At 51.4% G+C, this 26,112-nt stretch overlaps 1 protein-coding gene across 1 annotated transcript in view; it reads right to left on the reverse strand.

The window, feature by feature from the left end:
* Positions 1-830: 830 nt before the first annotated feature.
* NOL6 (nucleolar protein 6) overlaps positions 831-26,112 on the reverse strand; it is a 29,048-nt gene continuing 3,766 nt past the window's right edge. The window contains exons 6-26 of the mRNA XM_065656354.1: positions 25,266-25,400; positions 24,978-25,141; positions 24,393-24,513; positions 24,034-24,092; positions 23,769-23,870; positions 23,119-23,234; positions 22,517-22,694; positions 22,061-22,183; positions 21,752-21,900; positions 20,908-20,983; positions 18,934-19,074; positions 18,520-18,637; positions 18,147-18,301; positions 17,748-17,911; positions 17,166-17,318; positions 15,890-15,987; positions 14,558-14,682; positions 14,309-14,398; positions 11,610-11,807; positions 2,422-2,523; positions 831-1,201 (exon numbers count right to left, since the gene is read on the reverse strand). Coding sequence (XP_065512426.1) covers positions 1,052-1,201; positions 2,422-2,523; positions 11,610-11,807; positions 14,309-14,398; positions 14,558-14,682; positions 15,890-15,987; positions 17,166-17,318; positions 17,748-17,911; positions 18,147-18,301; positions 18,520-18,637; positions 18,934-19,074; positions 20,908-20,983; positions 21,752-21,900; positions 22,061-22,183; positions 22,517-22,694; positions 23,119-23,234; positions 23,769-23,870; positions 24,034-24,092; positions 24,393-24,513; positions 24,978-25,141; positions 25,266-25,400 — 2,717 coding nt within the window. The 3' untranslated portion in view covers positions 831-1,051. The remainder of the gene's footprint in view (positions 1,202-2,421; positions 2,524-11,609; positions 11,808-14,308; positions 14,399-14,557; positions 14,683-15,889; positions 15,988-17,165; positions 17,319-17,747; positions 17,912-18,146; positions 18,302-18,519; positions 18,638-18,933; positions 19,075-20,907; positions 20,984-21,751; positions 21,901-22,060; positions 22,184-22,516; positions 22,695-23,118; positions 23,235-23,768; positions 23,871-24,033; positions 24,093-24,392; positions 24,514-24,977; positions 25,142-25,265; positions 25,401-26,112) is intronic.

Below are 26,112 nucleotides of genomic sequence, written 5' to 3' on the forward strand. Positions count from 1 at the left end.
ACCAAGTTTGTTTTATTTACTCTCTATATGATTCACCCACACTTTGCTGTTGGAACATGCATGCCACTTCCATCAGAAGAGGGAATAGGATTAGCGCATTCGCTCCCTCTTATTTTCCTCTGTTTCCCCATCAGGAGTTCCCATGATTATTGCACATGAAAGAACTAACCCAACACCCCTGCTAAGAGTAGGGGCACCTAAAGCAGGCTGCACAGGACCATGTCCAGTTGCGTTTTGAATATGTCAAAGAATGGAGACTCCAGCACCTCCCTGGTCAACCTGTGCCAGTGTTCTACCACCCTCATGATACAAAAAAAGCGTCTGAAGTAGAATTTCCTGCATTTCAATTTACTCCTCTCATAACATCATTGAGTACCGCTGAGAAGAGCCTGACTTCATCTTCCCTACTCCCCCATCAGGTATCTATACACAATGGCGAGATCCCCCTGAGCCTTCTCTTCTCCAGGCTGAACAACCTCAGCTCCTGCAGCCTCTCCTCACATGACAGAGGCTTCAACCCCTTTATTATTTTCCTTGCCCTTCACTGGACTCACTCCAGTGTGTTCATGTCTCTTTTACTGGCAAGCCCAGCACTAGACACAGCATGCCAGATGTGTCTCACCAGAGCTGAGGGGAATAACCTGGTCATTTTTAAATGGCTCAGTGTTTCTTTGGTTTTGTTAACAGCTGCTATGAACTGTCTGTTGAACTAGGAAACTGCCTTCCTCACTGCAAACCTCAGCCAGAATGTTCAGGCCTCGACATTTTCATGGGAACAGAGCTTTGTTTCCTACAATGAACAGGAATACTTTCAAAGACTTTATCCCAACTTTATATTTTCTTCAAAATAAAAAAGACATTTGTATTCTTGTAAGCCATACCAGTCCCATCACTTTTCTCAACAGGCGTATAAGGATAAATAGAGTAAAATACACAGTTCTGGGATTTAAAAAGTTGAAAGCCTTTCCTAGGACTTATATATAAAAAGGAACAGTCCCAGAGTGAACAAACTTTGCTTCAGGACAGGTCCCTCTGACACCTCTCGGTGCCCTCAGATAGTCCATTTCTCCGTACGAGCTTCCACGCTTTTGACCAGGCCTTGTCCTAAAACCTCAAAGTCCTCCAGAATTGCCTCCACGTTGGGAACGCAGACCAGCTCATTGTTCAGAGTTGTCACCATCCTTCCTTTCACGTTGGAGACCTGCAGGACACACACGAACATTGTGCAAATGGGAGTACCTGCTCAGAGCTGCTTCACAACCTCTGCAAGCCACAAATAGAAGTAAATTGTTCTCCTGCCTCATCACATCCAACCCCTGCCACACCCAGTTTTCTAAGCTTCATTTCTCAACACCATCATTGCCCATTATTAGAGCTAATAAGCTGCAAGAGTGGACTTTCCAGCCCCTTTTAGTGTTTACCCACAGTCCAAAGACCACAAGGCAGGGAGAGAAGCAATGGCCAAGGGCACAGTGGAGATGGGAAAAGAGTGGGCAGGAGTATGGTGGAGCCTGTGTAAGCAGAGCAGACAGGGTATGCAAAAGGGACCACACTGTGACCCTGAGTGACAGCTGCCTGGGCTCTGCTCTGCTGTTGTTTGGTGTCAAGACCTTGAGTGGGAAGAGATCTTTGGCTCCATGAGTGAAAAAAACCCTTATGTTTAATCAAGCCACACTCAACTCAGATGCAAGCATCTCATCCTCTCATTTCACCCCTGTGAATAACTGTGTTTCACAACTGCAGCTGAACTGAATGGCCAATGCCCTCTGGCCATGAAGAGAAGGGAGATAAATCACCCAGAGACTGACAGCAGAAGAGGCTGCCAACTCTGAGCCATGAGTCACTGGTTTCTTTGCGTCTTTCCTTCATAGAAAGCAGCATGAATCACTCCAGCATGCCTCACACCTAGCTTAACCACCCTCTAGAGCTTGCCAACCCACACAAGGTAGCTGGAAAACATCTCCGTACATCGATAAGACTTGGGCAGTATGAACCTAGGCTTGCAACCCCAGCTTCTTGCAGGTTGGGTATTTCTGGGTAAGACACCCAAAGCCACAAGAACGGGATGGCCTGCTGCACACACCGAAAGTCTTTGGCAAACAAGGCATCCTCTGCCTCCCAGGAGGGACCACAGAAGAGCACCTGGGACAGAGAGCCCTGTTCTGATCCATGATCATGGTGCTGGGCCTCATCAGGGAACACATATTCCCTTCTCAGTTCTGCTGATACTGGGGGCACTGTGGCCACAGCCCTTTCTTGGTTTCACCCTTTCTAAGAAGGGACAGAAATATGAGCTCCATTTGTCAAAGGTCTTTGCAGCTGATGAGAGTTAGACAAAGCAATTACAAGGCAGAAAAAAAGTGCCACAGGTTTTCAGGGCATAAAGGCAACACGAAGCTTAAAGTAGAGTCAGGAACTCACCTTAAAAGGCTGAGGCTGAAAGCTCAAAGGTTTCCACAAAACTGCAATCACTTCCCCACCATGCTTGTCATAGAAGAACAAGGCAAGATCGCTGAAGGCATCCTGGGTAGAAAACAAAGAGAGGTTGTGCCAGACATCCTGGAGCCAGAGCCCATCCCTGATTCGGTCTCCTTACACAGGGACACACAGTAGCTCCACACCAGCCAGGAGCAAAACTGCAGCTCCTCCAGGGGATTCACAAGGAAAGCAACTGGCAGCCCACAGATAAGTCATAGGTGCCTCCTGCTGCCTCTTTCCCCCAAGCCTTGAAGGATACAGTGCATTGCCTCCAAGTTTTTCATACAGACCTCATTGCTGACTGCCTTTTGCTGTCCCAGAGAGCAGAAACAATGACCCACAACCTCCCACAGACCTGCAGGTGCACCCAGAAACCAGCATCCAAGTTTAGGACATTGGAACCCTTAGGTGACAACCCACTGAGTGTTCCTCACCATGGTCCCCCACCAACTGGACCCGGCAAAACCAAGCTGTCCTATCCCAATGTCCAACAGCCATGCCCAAGATCTCACAGTGCCTCAGATGGCAAGAGGTGGACCCTGCCCAACAGGCAATCCTGTCACAATATGTTTCACTCCATGGCAGTGAAGACCAGCCCAAGTCAAGGGTCTTTCACTGGAGGCCAACATTTCAAGCTCTGCAATCTGTGCTACCACAGTATCAAAGTGCCTTCTTCCCCCAGGAAAAATCCTGCATCTGCTGTCAGTACACAGTGTCCAAAAGGAAACATAACAGAAGAAATTTTAAGTAACACAATGTCCCGTGAAGTGCAAAGAGGTGGAATGCTCAATGGAGGCACTGCAGGAATCTGCTCCCCTTGCCCCTGTGTTCCAGCAGCTGTGTCAATGAGTAGCTCCTCTGGCAGAGCTGGGCAGGAGAGCTCAAAGAGAGATCTTGCATAAATAGATGACTGAAGCCCATAGGCTGGTCTCCCCAAGCCCACACAAGCTGGATTCCCAGCACTGTAGAAGGTAGGTGATGAACACTGCAGCAGAAGTAAACAACACTGTGTGCAAGCAGCTTTTCAAACCCAAATCTATCCCTACAGCTCAGCACCCAAGACACTGGCACCTGGAGATACGCATCTCGAGTGCAGCTGAGCAAGACGGCCAAGAAGCTGCTCCCTTGGTGGAGATTAACATCAGGCAATAGCACAGGTTTACTGGGCAAACAGCCCCCAGCATCAGCACAGGACAAGTTTCTGCACATGGCCTCAGCAGCTTTGGAGCAACCTACTACAAGACATACAGACCCTCTGCTCCTTCTTCATCCGTCTCCTCCATCCCCTTAGTTTCCCAGCTGCAACTCAGTCACACTCTTACAAAGCAAAGGTCCCTGATGGCATCATTGTATCATGAGGTTTTCATGAGGATGTGTGTGAAAGACTCAACCTCCAAGGCAAGCTTGGAAGGGGTCTTGTATGGACCTACCAGGATTACAGTAGAATGAAAAAAAACGTGGATTAGGTTGGTATTACCAGTGATCCCAAACAGTGGGATGGTATTTTAAGAGTAAAAACCTCATAAGCAGGGTGTTGCGGTGCTGTCTGCAACCTTCAGAGCCACATTTATGAGTTCAGACTTGAAGTATCATGAACAGTCGGCAACACGGTTAGGCCATCAAGCTGGGAAGATCCTGAGACCTTCCAGCTCATTCCACTTCATGGGATCTTCATGGGGGCAATGCTGGTCAAGGTATCATCACACCAAACTGGCAAGAAAAAACACTGTCTAAAAATATATTGAGAATGAGGTAACCCGCCCTGGCATTTCTCAGCTGAGAGGCACCAGTTACGCTCAGAGCCCAGTCCACAAGGATACTCCTCTTGCCTAAAAGCAAGCAGCAGGAGGGAGGGAAAGAAGCTCAGGGCATGCTGACTGCCAATGTGCTGCTTTCTGAACCAGAGGGGGGCACAGCATGTGAGAACCTCAAAAAGCCCCGCAAGTCTACAGGGCAAGGTTGAGTGCCACACGATTCTCCCTACGAGAAAGGTAATTTTTTTTACAGGCACGTCTTGCTGGACAGGAGCCAGAAGCATTTGCGGAAAAGGAGCCCTCCTCCCAGGCTCAGCTCATTTCCCAGTAAAACCACTGTTTGGCCTAATACTTGGCACCTTTTAACCAGATAGAGGGCAGATGTTAAAAGAATGACATGCCATTCAAAACCCCAGCAAAAGGCAAGCTTCTGCACTTGCGCAGCTCCCAGCACCATCCTTGTGACAGAGCTTCAGGGCAGCCTCACAGAGCTTTGGAGACGCACATTCATCTCGTGGGAAACTGCAACATTACAAGGGTCTGGTGTGTTAGTCACCGCACTTCTGTCTGTACAGGGGCTCCAGCAGTAAAAGCAAACAGTTCACCTCTCTTTCCACATCCCATGCTCAGTGCCACCGGCTTGCCTGAGCCTGAAAACACCTTCCTCAAGGGAAAGTTTAAGAGAAAAGACAGGGAGCTCATTTGAAGCCCTACTCCCTCCACAAACTGCTGTATCTTTGGTTGCAATCCAGTTCTGAACACCCGGGGAAAGCTCTCCCTGCTCAGGAGGATCCCTGCCATCAGCAAAACCTACAGCGGGCTCCCAGCTCACAGAAGCACAAGGGACCTGCAAGCTCAGGGCTGCGATTCGGAGCAGCCCCATTGTCCTGGGAAAGGGTACACGGCACCTGGAAGATTAGCTCAAGGTCTGTAAGGAGCCATCTGGGTTGCAAGAAAGAAACGATGGAGAATGGTATCAAGTAATGCAAACCCCTGATCTAAAATGGGATTAGTGGATTAAGCCGCTTGGACAGAAGCGTGGATTTTGCAACAAGGTAAGCGCTCATTATTAGTTAAGCAATCACGCTGTTGTTGTTTAGGGGTGTGGTTTTTTCACCTAACCGTTTATCCACCCATTTTTTTTTCACTGCTCCTACTTATATCCAGAGATCAGGCTCATTGCATCACAGCTGCTGGAAAAAGAGGAGCCATTTGGGGAGCCCTCTGCACCCGAAAGGCACGTAGCAGCTCTTCCTGCTGCAACAGCAGTTCAAGTGGCACATGCATCAATCAAAACTCACTCAGTACATAAAACATTTTAAGTGCTCTCAGCGAAGGATCTACCAGTATGAAAACATATTAAAATCTACTTACTTGCATCGAACTACTACATTTTTGGTTAATACTTCATGGTCTTTGTCATCCTACTATGACCTAGCCCTGATGCTCACAGGTTACACAATACAGACAAAGCCTTCCCCCACACCCAAACAGAGCAAGTAACACTGTCAAGAAAACCAGGCTGTGGTTACTTCTGTGTCAGAGGGGTTTTAAAAGAGAAAAGAAACCTGGGTGTAAGGTTTGAGATTCAGCTGGTAAAGGGAATTTCAAACCATCCAAACCTTCACATCTCTGAGTGCCTCATCAGAGCCACATGCACATCCTTGTCTCGGGCTTCGGGGCAGCGGCAAAGTGTGGCAAGGAAAAATGACACCGGTGCTGCGTTAGCAAACATGCTGCGTCCACCCATCTGCCAAATCATCTGAGACTAAAGTTTTCAGTCACTTCCTACAGGACAAATCCCGCAGGACCTCTGGGAAGGCATGAAGAACAGAAGAAATGCAGCCACAGGTGCCCTCTGAGGTCACCCAAGGGGCACAAAGGATGATTCTTCAATGCACACATGTATGTCTAAACGTGTATGCACATGCATGGGCATACACCTGCAACCCTGGGCACTACGCTAAGGGTCAAATAGCTGCTCCACAGCTCTAAGATTGGGGAATTTTCTGCCACCTCTGCCTCTCCAAGGGCACAGATCCAGGCAGGAAGGTTTCTTCCATGCTCTGAGAGCCCACACAGCTTTTCCAGTTTGTCTCTGCCTGTCTGGAACTCGCCATAGGAGGAGTCAGCCCTGTCAGTCAAAACAGGAAGGGAGTAGTCTGACCTGAAAAGATTCCACCAGTTCCAGCTACATCCCATAACCACAGCTTACATAGTGTAAGAGACCGGGAGCTTTTAATATCATTAATTCTTTCCTAACATGCAGTAGCAAGAAACACATTCCTGCACTGTGGGAGGAAGAAAGGAAAGGGCTGTAAGTCTTCCAGATCAGTCTTGTCTGAAGGTGCAAGAAATGCAAAACATTGCTTTAGAGGGAAGGATGTTTACAGTAAAGCAGGAAACATTTTCTTGCCCATCTGCACAGGACAAGATCTCCCATGTACAAGATGGGCATCTCCTCTGCCATGAGGTCTCTGACACACATGTGCAGGCAGAGAAAGCTTAAATCTCAGTGGAAGAGGGCACTTCGCACTCAGTGACCCACTGAGATCAAATGCACAGTAAGAAATGTCAGGTCTTTTAACAGGTGCTACAGACACACAGATGGACAGGGCTCAGGCAGCTTCACTCAATGTCCCCTGCTATGACAGAACAACTCTGGACCCTGTGGAGGTGACCAGAGCCTTTGGGCTTTGTGAGCTCCTGAATGCATGGAGATGGGCATTGCAACTGTATCCACAAGTCCTGTGTCCTCTGGATCATCCATTGAGCTCTAGAAGACAGTCAAACCACCCTGGAGCAAAGGTTGTGCTGACCAAGTCTTCCCATGCCATGTCCAGCAAATGCCTGGAGGTTCTGCAGCTCGACAGCCATCATGACACAGACCAGCCATCACAATAGAGGTCCCACAGAAGCCTCACTTGAGACACTTGCACCATAATTTAGCTTTTCTAGAGAGTGTCCACCAAGATCAGACCCAGGGTATGCTCACCAAGGTGCTCAGAACCACAGGCACTGGGGAGGCTGGTGATGGGCTGAAGCTCTGGGGAAGCCCTCTCTGCAGGACCTCTGGCACCTGCTTTCCCTCAAAAGTATCTGTCTGCAAAGCCTTCTCATCTGGATAGACTCCCAGAACAGGCCTTTTCTATCTGTCCTGAAATCGAAGACATTGCCATCTGAATTCCAGGACCAGACTTTCATCTCTACCCAGAGCCTCCCAGGAACCAGAGCAACTTGATCAGACCAGCTCCTGCATCATATCTCCTTGGAGCAAGAAAAAAGTCAAGGCAGTAAGAGCTCAACACCTCCTCTCCTTTCATTTTGTCCTCTGATTAGGCTCCCTGGGGAAGGCATGTAGCGATCCTCCAGCTCCAGAGTGCTCCTGCCTTGCTAACCCCTTTGAGAAGAGACCTCTTCTTCAGGAGTAAACAGCTTGGACAGGAGAAAAATGCATCTCCTGGTTACTGGGCAAGACACTACTCTCTGTCCCCTTCAACTCAATAGCATTTAAATCCCTTTTTCACATGGCGAGCTCAGAAAAGGGCAATGTTTCTTTTTTGACCACAGAAGAGAACAAAATCCCACAGCTTCGCTGCGTGGCAGATGTCTCCATTGCTGTAAACCCACCACTGCTGCCATGTCAGCCTCAGCTACAACCCTGTTTCTCAATTCTGTGGTTTGTGCTATTAAAGGAGAGCAAATTACCCTGAGTCAAAGCCAGCCAGTTCTGCATCCAAGTTGCCTTCTCATCCAAAATTTCTCACGTTCACTGCTGTCACTGCACTCCTTTCCAGAACCAGCTTCTCACTGCATTTAGATTACCCCCAAGGTGACCCAGGGTGATCCAGGGGAAGAGAAATACAAGGGTGCTGGAGAGGCTACCAGCCAAAGCCAGGTCAAAGCACAAAGCACAAAGGTCTTGCCTTTAGGCAACAACACTGTACACTGCAAAACAAAACTGGATGATTCTGATGGGGTAGTTTCTACCGACAGCTCTGCATCACCCGCTTGCTGGTGACTCCACAGTGCAAAGTCAGCTTTTGAGGACTTTCAACGGAGGTGGACGCAGCTGAGTTATCGGAAAGCATGTGCAGCATCACCTCTGTGACTGTTCCAGGAGAAGAAACACCTGTTTTCCCAGAAAGAGGTATTCATCAGCCCCTTCAGGTCTGGCTGCTACTGATCGGGAAGCTACAAGAGCCAAGTGAACTGGTACTGCAAGATATCTTGAATATGATGGCTGCAAGGGAACACAGCTGTACCTATCTCAGAGCCTTCAAGAGGAGGAAAAGCTGCCCAGCCAGGGCTGCCAAGGCAGATTTCAGGCTCTCTACCCCATAGCTTGTCCTTCAGAGAAACCTGTGACCAGTTCCTGCTCTGTTCCTCCCTGAGCACCCTCAGGCCAAAGAGACATCAAGGAAACACAACACTGCTTCCAATAAGGCAATGTGTCCTTTGCTCATATTCATGTTTCTGACATGTTCTGACTAGGATGTCAGTATATTGGATTTAGGACCAGTTGTAATTTGTAACCCAATCAAACCCTATTCCAAGTCTATTATTACCTGCATTAGAGAAAACAGGCAGTAAAAAAATCAGTTTTGATGTCATAATTGACTGGATCAACTAAGTCATAATTGCTTAAAGGATAATAAAAGTTGCTTTCCAGGGAAGTCTCTTCTACACCTTTCACTTCTGAAGCCATTTGCTGACACCAAGTTTACCAGAGGCACAAAGAAGTCCTATAAGCTGCAACACACCCTGATGAGTTTCCTGCTGAGATGTACAGCCACATTTGCTGCAAGCCTGTTAACAGCCTCCCCAAGGAGCCTGCTGTCCCCATCGGCTTGTCCAATGGTCTCCAGCTCCTCTTCGCACACCAAGTCAGTGTCCTGTCAGGTCCCCATGAGAGTTGCTTTAGCCTTGACCCCTCCAGAGACACGGCGGCTCCAGCCCCGTGCACGCAGGCACCTCCGGCGCCTTGGCAGCTGCAGAAATGCTCCATTCAGCTCTAATCCCGGCTTTCAGCATGAGGTGGAGGAGGACTTCAGGCTTCAGGAACTCACTTCCTACCCAGATCTGTGCCTCCTGGTTGAGGTTTCACGGTGGCAGGTTAAATCTTCATCATACAGGGAACAGAAGAGAGGGGCTGGTCTTGATATTCCTCCTCAGATAGATGACAGGAAAGACTGAAATTGTGAACGGTTCCCAGCCGCTGTGCTTCCTGCTCCCTTTTAAGTCTTGTGCAGGGTGCTCCTCCCCTCCTTCTTGCATATCCTGGACCTCAAGAAAGCCCCACATACTCTCAGCAATGTGTCCTGTGGGACCTCCAGCTTCAAAATCACCTTCCTTCTCGAAGGCAGGAGAGCACTGAGCACCCCTCTCCTCTCTCTTCTACTCCATGACTTTTCAGTTAAACAAGCAGCGCTACTTGCAGGGAAACTGCAGGACAATTTTGAGGTCCTCCTCAATTTAAAGAGATCTTGTGCACATCCCCGTCTCTCACTTCCTTGCCTCACCCCTCGATCTGTCCCAGACAGAAGTACCAAGCTCGCACCTTGCTAGACCTAGCAGCTCTACAGAAGGTACAGCAGATTCCCATAGACTGGGCAGAGATCAGCACGAACAGCAGCTGGCAGGCAGCGTGGGAGGTAACGGGTCTGTGCCTAGGCTTGAGGAAACATTCAAAGAAACCCTTCCAAGTTTTCTGCGGCCACCTCCTGAGCTACCTGGTTAAAGTGAAAGAGGAGCCCAGCATCTTCCATTCTGAACCAGAGTTTTAATTCAAGTACCTCTGCAATTCCTTCTACATACATGGAGGCAAGATCTGACTCTTTCTGCTGTTCCTCCTTGCAGCTGCCACCACTGCTGAGCCTGGCAGCAGCAGCAAAACGTTTGGTGGCTGTGTAGCATTAGGCAACTTGGAAGCCAGCAAATGCTAAACCCTGCAGAGCCTGCACAAGGCATCCCAGGAAGAGATGCTACCCAAAAATATATTTTTCTTTTGCTGGCACAACTCCTTCCCCAGTGCAAGCTTGGAGAGAAGCTGATACCAAAGCTTCAAGCAAGAGAAGCATATGGGAAGGTGGACAAAACCCTCCTGGTGCATCAGTCAGGAGAAGCGCAAGAGGAAAGCCCTCTGACCTGCCCTGCTGCCTGGGAGGACCAGCCAGGAGCTGCAAGAGCACAGCTAAAGCTGGAGCATCCCCAGCTCCAGTTCTGCCTTCCAGCAAGCAGCCACTAGCACAGTCCAGCTGCCACAGGGACCCGAGGAGTCAATACTTGCTGCAACAAGGGAAATCCCAGTCAGATAATAGGAAAAAAAATATTCACAGTTGTCATCAAACACTGGGTCAGGGAGATGGGAAATCTCCATCCCCGGACACAGCTGGCAGTTAACAGAATTGGGCTCTGCACAGCCCACACTGATGTCAAAGCTGGCTCTGCCCTGAGTGGGGAACAGGGGGCAGAGCCCTGTGCAGCACCTCCCTGCCAAAGCCAGCCTACAGTTCCTACAGCAGTTCTGACACTGCTCACAGCACTTCTGTGGGTAAGGGATGGTGGCACTTGAAAGTCGAGCCAGGTTTTGAAAAAAGGGCATCACAGCCCCACCTCTCTGCACACCAACATTTTATTCAGCTACTGTACACAAAGCTGGGAAGGGACAAAGAGGCAGAGGCTGCACATCTGCAAAGTATTGCCTGTCCAGATCCAGTGCGGATCACCACTGCCACCCTGCATCTTGTGTATATCCGCAGCTTGCTAAGACTTTGGCATGGCTACACGGTGGAAAACCATTGGGTTGATAACTTCGGGTACTGATGTTCTCCATATACCCACATACCAACTTCCTCTGCCATCATGCATGTAACCATCCCCAGAGAAACCACTCTGTGACCAATATTCAGCCTCTACGGCTCACACAACCATCAGCCTAACAGCAGGAGCCCTGCTGGTATCATGCCATGGATTGCTGTACCTCCTCCCAGAAAATACAGGTACTTACCATCCATCAGGCATCCCAGTTGGTACAAGAAGCCATGAAAAAAATCAATTAACAGACTAGAGACCAACGGCTTAAAGACAATTTTGCACTGAAATATCATATTCTTCAGCAAAAGCTCCAGGTGCTTTGTATACATGGTCATTCTCACATCAGCAGCGCTCCCATTTCCATGGAACGCATGATGCAATCACCAGGTCTTTTGCTGAAGAAGTGATTTCAGATGCACACAAAGAGTGACCGTCTCAGGCAAAATACATAAAAGATGTCACCAACAAGGTCCTGCAGTGGCAGGCAATTAATGACACGAATAACAGAAGGCAGCTCCCCCTTAGGCTGTCCCCTGTGCCTCCCCAAAGGGCTGTGCTTACTCTCAGCTCCTGGAGGTAGCACTGTACAGGGTCATAATCCACCACAGGGAAGAGGATCTTCACTGCAGTGCTGTTCTTCACCACACCCCGGGTAAACGATTTTAGTGGCCGGTCCACGCTCTCAAGATGCCGAGGAATCTGGTTTGGATTCAGGTGGATCAGGACATCGTAGAGGTCCAAAGGAGGGCGGAAGACCATCTGCAGGGAGAAAAGACCAGTGCTACTCAATATGGAACACAGGAAAGCAGGAGAGATCACAGAGGTTTCCCAAGTCCTTGCTTGTATTTTATACTTTTCTCCTTACAAAGCAGTAAACCAAAGCCAAATTTTTTGTGAGATAAATGACAAAAGTTTGCCAAAACATCCACAGGAAGAACACAGCTGTGGCGGAGCCACAGGGAGCTCCAGCCCATACAGGCCACCCCAGAGTGGTGGGCTCAGGCAAGTCCCTGATCCAGCATGGGCTCTGCTCACATCACAGGGATGTGACTCTCACTCCCCTACACCCCATGCAAGTGCTGTAACAAGGATTCTGTGGCTGGGCAGGCTAAATATTCTCTGGACCACCAAAGTGCATCAGGAAGGACACGCTCATTTGCCACAGCCCAACTGTACAGCAAGCTCAACCCTTAAGAGAAGGGAGACACTCCCAACCCACATCAGACATCTTGCCACAAGCACTACGCTCTCTACCCTATTGCTTTCCCAGGTGAGCAGAAAAATCTAACCACTGTTTCCAGGACTTGGGGACAGTCCCTGGGGAAGAACCTTCCACAGGTCCAAGGTGGTCCTCTCCGGCCGTGACCAGAGAAGCCAGGAAGCCCACCTGAGTGTATGACCTTTGGGCAGGCAGTCGAGAGACGGACAGATGGCGAGCTGAGACAGGTAACCGTACTGCATATGGCAGGGTCTCAGAATGAAGAGGGGAGTCAAGAAGCTAACAGGAGCCAAACAACACTCAGAGAACACAAGCAGTTGCACAACAACAGGATGGTCCCATCTGTCCAGCAGGAGCTGCCCCACAGGGCAGCAGCATCTTCCATCAAGCAGACAGAGGATGATGAGAGCAAGCCCCTTTAATGGATGGGAGCAATCCCAGACACATAAATATTTGGATAGCAGGATCTGGCACTGTGGATAGAGCTGCATTAAAATGGAAAAAAAAACCATAAAACTATGTGTATGTTTTCATGGGATAAATGATGCAGGGACACGATCGGAGGCATGGGACACCGCCCAACATGGTGCTGGCAGAAAACCCACCTCTCAGAGCTGCTTTATAGTCAGGCTGGGGAGAACACACATGTAGAACATCAGTCACCAGCACTGAGTCCCAGCTCCGGTCCACACAGATTCCCTTTCCCACCCAGCTGACCAAGTCCATGGTTTATTGTAACCCCCTGGGAGCAAAGAAACAGACCTCACAAACCCATGTCTGCATCCACATGAGAGCCAACATGTCCCCAGGGAACCCAAATGCAGACAAAAAAAGCTTGGAACACCCTCTTAGATACATGGGAAGAGGAGCCAACTCCAGGTTGCACTGGAAAGGCTCTTCCCTCCTCATGTCCCCACGCTCTGCTTACAGATTAGCAGCCCTGGAAACAGCATCCTGTGTTTATCCCTAAGGAAAGTTGCAGGCCTGGGAGGATGCTGGTATGGACCAGAGGGACACCCTGGGTATGAGAAAGGAGTCCACTGCAATGGCCAAGGGGAGGGGAGGGGGAAGGAGGACCAAGGAGGCTGAGTCGAGGGGTTGGGAAGATGCTACAGGCAAGGATAGCTTGTTTCAGGAGCTAAATGCACTGCCCAGCTCACACTGCACCTCTTGGGTTTCGGTCTTGGGTCTGCACTGCGACTGCAGCACAGCGGGTACGTCTCAAGTGTGCAGCATCTCACCCCATCACATCCCAGCAACACACACTGCTCCCGCCTCAAGCAGATCTCACCCCTGAAATACCTCCAGAGCAAAACGCAGCAGAACTGAAAGCAACATCAAAAAATCCATTTTATATTGCCTAGGTAGGAAAAAGAATAACACTATATGTGGGGTATTTTTCTAATGTGAATCTGTCATATCTAACCGTTGTTTGGCTTATTGAGTCCTCTCAGCATCAATTACCTCAGCCACTACTTGGTACGTCAACCAGCTCCTCTCCAAAACACATGTATCTCCCCTCAAAGGGCAAATAACTGTCTGCATCTCTCAAGTCTGAGTAATGGATGCTTTAACTTAAAACAGAAAATGAAGAGGGTTAAACTATATAAGGCCTTGCTCCTCTGCTCAAATCAATATAACATCTTCCTAAAGCGCCTGCTAGTGTCCTACCAAAACCTCTGCCACCTGGGCTTAGTTAGACTCAAGCACACGAGCCAGATTTGTAGAGTTACACCAGGAAAGAGTATCCCAAAGATACCACTTGCTCCAGCCACAGATGTGTGACCAATTCAATTAAAAATAAATTTTCCCCAATCAATTATATTCCACTCCAAGTTGCTATCCAGAGCTGGGTCCACCAGAAGCAGGGTAGCACAGTGGTGCCCCAGCCTCGCAGTTCCCATCTTTGCTGCTCTTTGTCCTGGGCCAACCACATGTGGCCACAGCCTGAATCCAAATCACAGATCCCAGCAATCACCATCAAAGACCAGCATATTTGCCAGAGCCTGAAAATCCTTGTGCTGGCACCCTGGGGTGTTACCTTCACATCCTGGCTGTTGAGTGGGTCCATGAGCTGCTCCTCCAAGGCACGGAGAGACTCTGAGGCCAGCACGAGAAGGCGCTGCAGGATCTGGGGAGGGAAGAAAGCCAGAGAGTGAAACTCGGCAGTCCTGGATGTGGCAGGGACACAGCTCACGTAGACACCACTGCTGCTGGCTCCAGCACTGGGAGCAGGGAACTGCCCCAAGCCAGCAGCCACCACACGGCAAGGACAGAGGGTCCAGCTCACCTGCACTGAGGGTCGCTCTTGGGTCCACATGGAGCTCCACTGGTCTTTGGGGGTGGCGATGAACATGACGGGAAGGCGAGAGCGCGCAGCCACAAATTTGTTCTTGATCTCTGTGCAGTCAGCATCTGGGGATCACAGGCAGATGGGTGAGATGCTCTGCCCCAACCATAGCCCTCCAGCCTTCTCGCCCATGTATCGCAACCCAGAAAAGGGCACAACAAGAGGCTTTATCCTCTCCCACCCTCTGATCCCGCGGTCCACATGCAAACAGAGCTCTATCACCATGGGCTTGCTCTGCTCTCACGCTTCCCTCAGCATCCTCCTGCAGGCAGTTTTGAAGATAAGATGGAGTGCTAGATAGACCTTTGCTCTTAACCCACCCAGGCAAGCCCAGACATGGCTCAAGACACAGCAGGCACTGGGACTGACATTGACTGGGAACTCATGTCATAAGCTAGTTAACAGAGTTTGTACCCAAAGAGCTTTTTGCTTGCCTGCCCCCCACCCCAGATGTGGAAAAACTAGCTCTTGGCCAAAAACACTTCCTATTTAGTTCAATGAAAAAGCTGAAGGGTAGAAAAGTATCAGGTTCCAAAACTCAATTCTCTGTCTCAGAAAAGAAGTTGAGGGAGTGCTGAAACCCACAGAAACAGCTGCTCCCTCCAGCACTGTACACACCACTACCAAGCAGCTTTACCTTTTCTTTTAAATCACCTTTAAAAGCCAGCCATAGCTAACTCCCCCATCTCACCACTACCCAAAGCAAAGACAATCCCATGGTCTCTTCTTGCTCCTGGGAAAGACAGCACATGTCTGAAAGGTGGTCAGCAGATAAAACACAAGGAAGAGAGGAGGATTGCAGGTCCAATTGGATGCACCAACTTGCTCCTTTGGAAACCAGAGACCTTCACCAGGAAACTTTAAATGCTTGGGAGGTAACAAAACCTGGAGAACTGCAGCCCTTTTCCCTTGCGGGTTTTGAAACTGAGGACCGATAGATCCTCCCCATGATGTGAGTGGTGCAGCAGTGCTCTCAAAGCAGACACAGCGCAGCAGCCTTGAAGCTTCCCATTCAAGAATCCAACTGCTCTCCCAGCACAAATGAAGGTTTGGCCCCCACGAGCCAGGCCAAAGCCTCAAGCACAACCAGCAGTTATGAAGGAGCAGAGGGCTTCCAAAGCAAGGCAGGACAGGAGGAAGGGAGGCAAAAATCTTCTTGCCCTCAGCAGAAGCTGTTACACCCCCATGTATCCAAGACCCCTAGAGCCAGGCACTGACCAAAGAGGGCTCAAGACCCTCATGCCACGGCTCTCCTGCATGCTACCTGCTCACCTGTGAGGCCAGCATTCAGGTTGATGATCAGAGGGTTGTTTTTCCAGTCAAAGGTTGCCAGCAGGTTGAGGAAGCGCAGGAACCCGACCTGGGGAGAGCTGCAGGCGAGATAAGAGAGTTCAACACCAGCATTTGCTCTCTTGGCAGCAAGAGGGGCTTGAGGGTGACATAGCAATGCCCAGCCCACACGTAGTCCAAGAGATGTCTGTGGTGGGAAAGGGAAATCCAGAACAAGCATGAGTCCCTCTCCCTTCTCTAAATCCCCAGGGAAAGCCTTTCACCCTTGTTCCTCCCTCCTCAAGTAAAGGAAACTGGCAAAAAGCAGAAAATTGTCCTGGTCACCCCATCTCCCACCACTCCCCTGACCCAGACTCCTGGAGTTGGAGCAAGAGGGAGGTGGAAAGAGGGCTGCTCACATCTCCAGTGCAGCTCTGAACAACACCAGCCAAGCTCCCACTGTGCGTCTTCCCCTATGACACAACATGTATGTGAAAACAGATAGTTGGGTCAATGCAGCTCCTGCTAGCAGGGTATTTTAGGAGAGAGGAAAGCATTCCAGGCATCAGGCTGTTAATCCTGGCTACTTTGGGGAAGGAAACCGGACCTCAAGCGCAGGGCAAACTAACCTTTTGGCTCCACATGGAGCAATAACACTCCCTTTAACCTAATTTTGCTCCCTCTGGGCCAGATTCCATCCACCTGCCAGGAGCCAGCAAGCAATTGGCACGGCAGGGTTATTTACCAACATGCTACCCCAATGCAGCTTTTAGCAGCCAACCTCCTGCCCTTCCCTCAGGAGTCGTCTCCAGCAGAGAGGCTGCAGCCGCCAGCACCACAGTAACATCCCTCCCAGGGAACCCAGTAGCCCCAGCATGCTGGTAGCCACAATGCAGCCCTCACTCCTGCTTCTCCCAGCCATTCCCCGCAGGACAAGGGGCCCCGCCAGTCCTCAAGAAGGTACAAGACACCCCACAGTTGTACCACCAGCACCCAGAGGCCATGACAAAACATGCTCTCATTCTTATCTCCTTCCCCTCTCTACAGTACACTGGGCCAGGGAAGCCACAGCCCCACAGCACAGAGAATCTCCATCTTCTCCGGCCAACCACTCCCAACAGGGCTTGGAACAGTGTTTTGGAAGCACGGTGGTCTCATGCTCAGTACTGTGCACCCTCCCAGCACCTCCTGCCCTAGCAGCATCCCATCCCTCCTCTGTACCAGCTAAGGAAAAAAGCATGAAATCCACATCAGGCCAGCCCAGGCTCCTCATCCTCACCTGGGCGGCGTGAAGGGGGCCGGGTGGAGGAAGAGAAACGCCACAAGGAGGTCGACACACTCCTCAGAGATGTTGTCGCTCAGGAGCTGGGCACTGACCCAGCGCTTGGCCAGCCGGCAAGTGCTGCCGAAGACAGGGTGCTGCTGCTGGAGCCTGCGAGGAAGGAGACAAGCCACTGCACAACCCACATATCCCAGGACCCAAAATGCCCTCTGGCATTCAGCAGGAGGGAAGAGAGAGGCAAATGTGTGTGCAGCATCTCAAGCACAGGGCATATTCTGTGGAGGTTGAGAGTTTGCAGGAACAAAGGGGAAATTCTGCCACGTGCTCCTCTCTAACTATGCAGCTCTTTGGTACCTGTCTCCCCACACCAGTGACCTCAACAAGGACAACCAGTGCCATCCTCACCCTCATTCATCCCCTCCATCCTCCCGCAGAGCCTCTCAGGAGGTGAGCAGAAGGGCCACTTCCCACAATGAGCTCCTCTTCCCACTATCATCCTGCAACTTCAAGGACATCTCCAAATTGGTTTCCAGCCACATCCTGTGCCCTGGTCTCTCTGGGACCGCCCACCTCACCTACCCATGCAGGGAGCTGGTTAGATAGGGCAGATGCAATGTCTCCAGCTCCAGCTGCCGAGACTCCTCTGTGTCCTGGTACTTCAGCATCCCTTCTGGGGTGACCACTTCCTTCAAGATCAGGGGCTCCCGGTGGTAGGCTACTTGGAGACGGAAAACGTAGCCATCCTGAGACAGGAGCAGAAGGTGAAGTCAGGCTTGGTGGTAACATAAGCAGGCTGGTGTGCTACGCTGCACCTCAGGGACGCAACAGCAGCATCCTGGCATCAGCACAGTCTCATTATGCTCTTTTCTATGCCCTCCAACCAAATCTTGGTTCTGCCCAGTGGGACCATGCCCACAGACACCACCTACCTCTTCAGTAACAAGTGAGGTCAGAAGAAGGTTCCTGCTGTGCCCCTACCTTGTACACGTCGGTGTGGGTGACAGCAGGTCTGCAAACCAGCTGGTGCTGCTGCTGGAGGAGCTCAGCCAGCTGGAGGTGGAAAGCTGCCTTGATGCGCTTTATGGCTTCTTTGTCCTGCGGCCACTGGCCACTGCCTTCCATGTGGCAGATGACTGGGGACAAAGGGACAGCAAGAGGCCAGTGAGCCCCACACAGGAATGAGGTGTAGAATGGGGACAGCTGGGATTAGAGGTTGCAGCAGGAAAACAGGAAAAGCCAGGGCTCTGCTCCTGCCTGCAGCACACCAACATTGCAGTATTGGAGCCAGCATCGCCACCTGCCTCTGCTTCCCCCCCCACATCATCTCCCACTCACACTGCTCCCCACTTACCCGTCAAAGGGGCTATGTAGGCCGGGCAGGGCTTCTCCTCTGAGGGAAGCAGCAAGTGCTTGGTCTTGATTTGGGTATGGAAGGAATAAATTGGCTTCATGGGAATTGGAGGGAAGACCTGGGAGAGAACAGCAACCCAGGGACTGAGGCCAGGGAGCAGAAACCCCACAGCACCATAAACCCCCTCATCCCAAAACTCCCACTCCAGCAAAGCCGCCCGGCACAGAGGGCTTGGCAACTTGTTCACAGCCAGCACCCGGGATCAGACAGCAAAGAAGAGACACTGTACTACCCAAGGGGCTCTCAGGAGCCACAAAAGCAGAGAGTGACTCATCCTCTGTTCCCCCTCAGCCCAGGGCCTCCCCCCAGCTCCATGCAGACCCCCATGCACGGGCTGTGCCCGCAGACACTCACGTCTGTGTACCGGAAGGCTGGGTGGACGCCCTGCACAGCAGTCACTGTCAGCGGCAGCCCCTTCAGGTTCCACAGCTTGCGGCTCAGGTCATCGTAGGAGCAGACAACACTGACCATGGCCTCCTCACCTGTCCCCGACACCTGCAGACACACAGGGAGCCTCTCCATTCATCTCTCCCACTCCTGCATAGATGCCCACCTTGCCTCCCTCCCAGGCTGGCATCACAGCCAAGCTCCAAGGAGCCAGGACTGACACCCCAGGAAGCAGCTTCTGGCAAGAGCACTCAGCAAAATGGGGAGGTAAGAGAGAGAGAAGGAAGCCAAGGGCAAGACTATGGCTCCCCAGCAGCCACAGGCCTCCATCCCAGAGGCTGTGTTTCAAGCAGCAAGTGAAATTATTTCCTGTGCAAGACACTTAGGCAGTGCGAAAAGCTGTACTGCCAGCATTCTCCCTAGGAAGAGTGATTTGGGGCTAAAGAGACCACACACTGGCCAGGTGAGAGCTCTGCTAGTGCCTCTCAATGCCAACGCAGGCAGCAGTTAACAGAAAACTGCTCCAACTACATCCTCAACCAAAGTAGAGCTGTGAAGCATGGCAAAAGCAAAGACTACATATCCAGCGCATCACAGGAGCCCTGGGGAGGGTGAGTGAGAAGCTCCAAAAGAAAAATTGCTGCTGCTCTTGCTGCTTGCTTCTCCCAAAGTGCAGCAGAGGAGCCTGAATGAGGAGGAGACATCACTAACACCAAACCACTCAGCTCAGACACAGCTGAGAAAAGCCGCACGCAGCCAGTCAGCCTGTGCTTTATGGCAGAGCAGCAGCACCCTCTGCAGGGTGTGCCACAAATGACAAACTCCCATTCTGCCTGTCTCTGGAGCTGGCTGTACCATTCACCTTCCCTTATCCCCTGTGTCTCTCAACCATGGCAGACTCCCCAGCTGCCTGGAGGAGCAGACACAGACACTCCTATCCACTGCCTTGCACACAAGAGTGAGTTTCTCCTTCATTCGTCAAGGATTGGCAACAATCAGACTCCTAAATGCCCCTCCGGCTCTGGGAAAGCGCATCCCCTCTCAGCGTGGGATTCATCTACCCTGCTCACCCCAGGTTAGCTTGCAGGGACATAGCACACACAGATTTTGCTACCTCACCACACAGCAAGCTGTACAAACCACCATCTAATTCTAAACCTGACATGTGGCTCTGTCCAGACCACAGCTGGTCCTGGCACAGGAGACTTTCAGTCAGATTTGGTCCCCTTTGCTCTTAAAAAGGAGAAAGGAAACAATTTCCTTCTCCATCCAACAACCAGCTAAAGAGCTGCTTTCACAAAAGACCAGTAAAGTAGTGCCAAAGTGCCCACGTCTCATTTCCAGGCTTTAATTTTACAAGCTGGAGAGCAGAAGTAGGGAGGGGGACATTTCCCAGCCTTCAAGATGCATCTTTTTCTTTGTTTCAGATACGCATTCAGCTGCAACACTAGGGAGGGCTCAGTGGGCATGATCTTGCACTTTGCAGCATGACAGGAAAGATCCTTCTGGGTTTCTCAGGTGGGCCTACAGAATGAAGGCACAAGAGTGTCTGGCCCAAGACCTGAAGGATGCAGCACCTGAAAGGTGCAGCCAGAGGAGCACAGCGGGACAGCGATATATCCTCAGACAGTGTGGACATAGTGGACAGAAGCAGAAAGAGAAGGCCAATGGGATGCTTGCTGGAGAAAACGGGTGGGCTACCAGAGCAAGAGGACCTTAGCACCTATGCCTTGGTTGGCACAAAAGGCCCCGAAGATCCAAGGAGAACACCATGCTACCCATCCAAGAGCCCACAGGCAGGCATTTTCCTTACCCTTGCTTCCTGCTCTTGGGAACCACCTAGCTGCCTCAGGGCTACAAAGCCTAAATGACCTTCCCTTAGCCCTTCCCATACCTCTCTTCCCTGAAAAACCCACAGCCCCACTGGGGGAACAACTGTACCTCTCGCCCAGGCCTGATCACAGACTCCAGCAGGGCCCCAGTGTAGCAGATGGAGGATTCGGGAATGTCCATGTGGCTACATGGAAGAAGACAACAGAGGATCAGAGCTGTGACACATCAACTTATCTATCCTGACACCGCATGCTGCACCCACAGACAAGGGTCTGTCCAAGACCAGGGAATCCCTCCACACAGGAAGGTCATGGTGAGGAGACCAACCTGTGTGTTCCTCTGATGCCCAAGTTATCCACCCAAAGCGGCACAACAACTTGTTCAGCTTCACAAGATTCAAAGCTGAAACTGCCAACATGCAGCCTTTCCTCACAAGACCCCTCCTCGAGTTGGGATAAGGAGGTGCAGGCAACCCCTTTGCTCTGTGCAACAAGGTCTTGTTTTTGGCAGAAGGTCTAAACTGCTACAGGGAGGCTTTCCAATGCCATAGGGAGACCCAACCTTGTGAACCACTACAGGGTCCCAGAGGATTTCACAAAGCATCCTGCAAAGTCCAGATGGCTTTTATTCCAGCTCACCCAACAATGACTGTCCCAACATCCCACCTGTACGTAAGGGCAGAACAATGCTGCCTCCTTGCCCTTGGCACTGCCATCAGCAGAAGCTACAGCACCATGTGCTTGTCCTCCCCACCTTCTTTTGAGAAGCACCTCGCAGCATCAGGACCACAACTGAACTGAAATGACTGACAGATTTCACAAAGCCAAAACAACCCACAACGTCCCCCAAAGCACAAGGCTGACAATGGGTTTTCCAGGGACGTGGCGCAACCCAGGAGAGCAGCAATGACCACACACAGCTGCAGCCTCAGCTGCTGCTCGGTACAACTTACAGTTTCAGCAGGTGTTTGACGATCTGCTCAGGAATGAGGCGTTTTTGGCAAACAGTGTCAGCCTCCCACACCACCGCTTCGCAGATGCTGCCATCCTGGAACCGTCGCAGCTCTGACTTCTCCCCCCAGAAGGTCCGGAAGTCCTGGGCCTGCAAGGGGACATTGGCCAAGCCAGGCCAGTGACACAGGTCACCACTGGGACTGGCCAAACCATTTCCACAACCACCAGCCAGCCCCACAGCCATCCACAACCACAGCACAACAGCAGCTCTGCTACACACCACTCAGCACAAGCAGCGCAACCCTCACCTCAGGGAGATCGGCCTGCGGTCCCTTCTCCAGCATGCTGGCAGAAAACTCAGGGACAAACAGAAGCCCAAACGTCAGGGGCCCGACATCCTTGTGTTTTGGGGGCTCAGCGTCAATCGGCCACTGTGGGAAAATGGGGAACACAAAGCAAAAAGAGAAATGAGGCTGCTGGGATATCAGGCTGCTAGACAAACCTCCAGCTACATGCTCTTGGTTCCTGGACAAGCACAGACAGGAAAAGCCCTTGCTGGGTCACAAATTCTCAGACCAAGCCTCCCAGCTGCACCCCACACCCCAGCATGCAGAGCCTCAAATCCTGTATTCCCCACAAACGGGTCAGGCCTGTTTCCTCCCTCAGCCAGCAGAGATGTCCTCCCCATGCCCAGCAGCAACACAGGGGACACATAAGACCCCACATGCTGCAAAAGATACAGTGCCATTGCCAAGCCACATTACCTCAGGGATCTGGGGCAAGGAATGAGCTACGAGCAGTGCTCTCCCAGCCAGCCCACGCGCCAGCAGCGAGACAACAAAGGGAAGGGCTGCGGCCACGTAGTTCCCACCCCGATCCATCAGCTCATTCAGCAGCTGCATCTTCTTGCAGGCACCCTGCAGCTTGGAGACATGCTTCAGGCTACGGGAGGAGAGAGAAGCTGGTCACCAGGGAGAGAAGCTGGTCACCCACCTCTGCCGCCAAATCCTTTCTGAGAGAGATGCTAGAGGATGGATAAAGTGGGGAACAGAGGGTCCTGACCCAGGATGGGGGCTACAAGAAGAAATACTGCACTTTGGCATCTCAGGATGCACCACAGGAGATGCTGGTTCTTGGGACATTCATCATTCTCAAAGACCAAAGAATTTCCCCCCTCCTCCTGGGAGGCTATCTCGACAGTAAAAGCAGAATGGCCAAATGCAAGAAGCACCAGTGTCTGTCTCAGAGCTGGCAGGGCCACCTCCCACCAGGTAGAACTGAATCCGCTCCAGTCCAAAGCCAGAAGCAGCTCACTCGTCTCTGAACAGGCTCCTCAGCATCACCCCGCCAGCACAGCAAGACTCACTGAAAGACATGGTCAAAGGTTCTGAGCATGGGCTTCATGGTCATGAGCAGCGCCTGAAAGCCATCCACCATCCGATCATCCAAAATTTCCATGGAGCGCTTGGCTTCAAACTGGACCTGAATAAAAAGTCAATACAGAGCAAGAGCATAAATGAGAGGGGAAAAGGAAAGCAAATCCCTCCAGCAGTGGTCACCAATGCTCCCCCATCAACTACAGACAGCCCAGCTCCATGGTCACCAGCAGACCCTGATCCCAGACAGCCTCTGTCCTCAGCATGAAGCCAAGTCACCAACAGCTGTCACTGCTGGCCAGACAGTCCCTCCCGGATATCCCTGCCATCAAGACGGGTCTTTTTCTGCTCCAAAATAGTTATTTCTGCTGAACAGCTGCGTGGCTTCACCCAAAAGTGGCCAGGAAAACAACTTTTCTCCATCATTCAAGCGAGACAGGTAAGGCAGCAGCACTACATCCAAGTCTTAAAATTAACTTCAAACCTTCAGAGCTGGAGATGGATGTCAAAAGGTTAGAAAGCAACACTGAATTCCTCCACCATGTCCAACGTCCTCCTCCAAGAGGTCTAACCACCCTTTGCCTGCCTCAGCTTGCTCCTAAGATGGCATCTCAAGAAGCCACCACAATCTGCTCAGTACCTGGTGGTATTTGCTGGCAGTCATATCAGCACAGAGGTTCACCAGCCCAGAGGGATCCACAAAGACCACTTCAAATGCCTGGTGGAAATCATCCAGGACAGGCTGGAAGAGCAAATAATAGTCCTTAGTGTCACATGGCAGCACAAACATTAGGATAACACCACCTCCTTGCCGTCTGATATCCCTGTAACAAGCACATCCCTGCCTGGGGAGCACTGGCAGCATAGCCAGACACAGGCACAAGCCCTCCAGGAGCGTTGCTCACCAGGGAGACATCTGCATCCTTCACCAAGCTGATCCCCGTCACACTCAGGTCAGTGGTGGCTGTGGACAGACAGGAAGGAACAAGTCACACCACCATCCACATGTCCATCTCTGGTGAGGGTGGTACAGCTACGCACCAATACCACTGTGGTCTCACAACATAAACAGTGCTACAGCATGATGCTGACCTCCAACAATATCCACCTCTCTGCAAGCTGCTCCATCCAGCCCTGCTCTGCTGCCTCATCCCTTTCTGTCCACCCCACCCCACTCAGCGTCAGAGGGAGAAAAGCCACAATTCCTCCTTCTCTCTGCCATTTTCAGGCTTCATACAGAGACTGCTGACACCTGGAAACTCACCCAGGAACTGCAGGGTGCTTCTCAGCACCTGGTACCCACTCATCATCTTGACAATCTTGCGTTTCATCAGCAGGTAGCCAACCAGCATGGAGACCAAGAAGCCACTGAAGCACCCCAAGCCCTGTGAAAACAAAGGGCTGAGTCAACAAGAGTTCAGTGAGGCACCACAAGCCCCAGAGCCCATCCTACATGGTTGCTTCAGCCACCGAACCCCCAACCCGACCAGGAAGACATGGAGGCAAAGCCCTATATGACAAGCAGAGATATTGATCCCCTTGCAGCAAGGTAACACCTCAAAGTTCTTTGGGAAATGGAATGAATTCCCCTCCCAAAAACACAAACACACACTACATCATTCCAAGGATCTCAAAGAAGCACAACCGTCCAGTACACACAGACTCATTGCAACCCACAGTGCAGAGTGGAATCCCTTGACACCTAACATAGATCAAATCAAAGTCACAAGCCCACCAGCCCACCCACCAGGACCAAAACACCACCTTTCCACCCCTAGAAGGGAGAGAAGGCCTAAGAAAGGTCAGCCAGGCGAGTAGAGCCTGCCCTGTCCTCTGGCACAGGACATACCTTGCTGAGCTGCCGCTGGTTCAGCCAAACTTTGAGAAGGGCCAGGCCATCCTTCATGCCTGGGAAGTCAGTGGCTGCACTAGACAAGAAGTGCAGGTGAGAGAGCAGCACTGTGTCGCACAGGATGGAGTTGTTGTAGTGAGGGGTCGGGGGCTCAGTGGCTCCTGTGTAGGGAGACGACAGCATGTTGGACCCAACCACAAACCTGCTGTTCACACAAAACAGCTGCAGCAAACTGGGTGCAGCCTTTGGTTGAACTGAGCAGCATCATGCTCCTCCAGGCCCTACCTTCTTTGGGGGTGCTCTGCTCCATGAACCAGGCTGTGCGGACATTGTTCTTGCTGGGGTAGAAGCGGCTGGGTTTGAAGAGACCCGGGGCAGGACAGGCATGGAGTCGGACAGTGACCATCTTCTCATCCTTGCCTGTAAGCACCAAGGAACAGATATGCAGGAGAAAGAGATGTCAGAGACTAACATGAAAACACAGGGAGCATCCCCACCTTGAGAAGAGGAAAAAGCTCCTTCCCAACAAAGCTCAGCAGCAGTAGAAATCATCTCAGAGCAGAGAGTGACCACATCCCGCAGCCGACAATAACCCTGAGGTCATGTAATTCATGTCCAAATCCCATCTTCATACCCGCTGGCCAGCCTGGTACACCAGCACCTTCCTGTCCGCCCTGGCCTTGCCACTGCCTGTCCCAGACCCAAACCCACTATCACCTGGGGTCTGCGGAAACCAGCAGCACCCGGCAGCCCGTGCATTCCATGTCACCTCCAAGAAGAGCCAAGTTGCGCACAGCTGCCTGGGAAAGGCCAGAGACGGCAAGGAGCAGGGATGGGGAAAGCAGAGAGGACAGTACTAGACACAGGCATGTTTTTGTAGGGTCTGCTTTACTCTCTGAAGTACCTACAGGGTGGGCCAAGGCTGGGGAGTCCAGCCAAATTACAGAGGAGGATCAGGAGGGAAAGAGACTTTGAGAACTAGGCTCTGTGTGGAGGGAAAGCAGAACTGGGAGCATCAAAACCCCAAAATTTATCACCAGTTGTGACAACAGCCCCAGACTGACCCATCTCCAAAGGGAGATGGTATGAGACCACCATCACCATCCTCCACCTAACGCCAACACCCACTCAC

The sequence above is a fragment of the Caloenas nicobarica genome, chromosome Z (genome assembly GCF_036013445.1).
Source record: "Caloenas nicobarica isolate bCalNic1 chromosome Z, bCalNic1.hap1, whole genome shotgun sequence".
In the NCBI taxonomy this organism is placed as follows: Eukaryota; Metazoa; Chordata; class Aves; order Columbiformes; family Columbidae; genus Caloenas; species Caloenas nicobarica.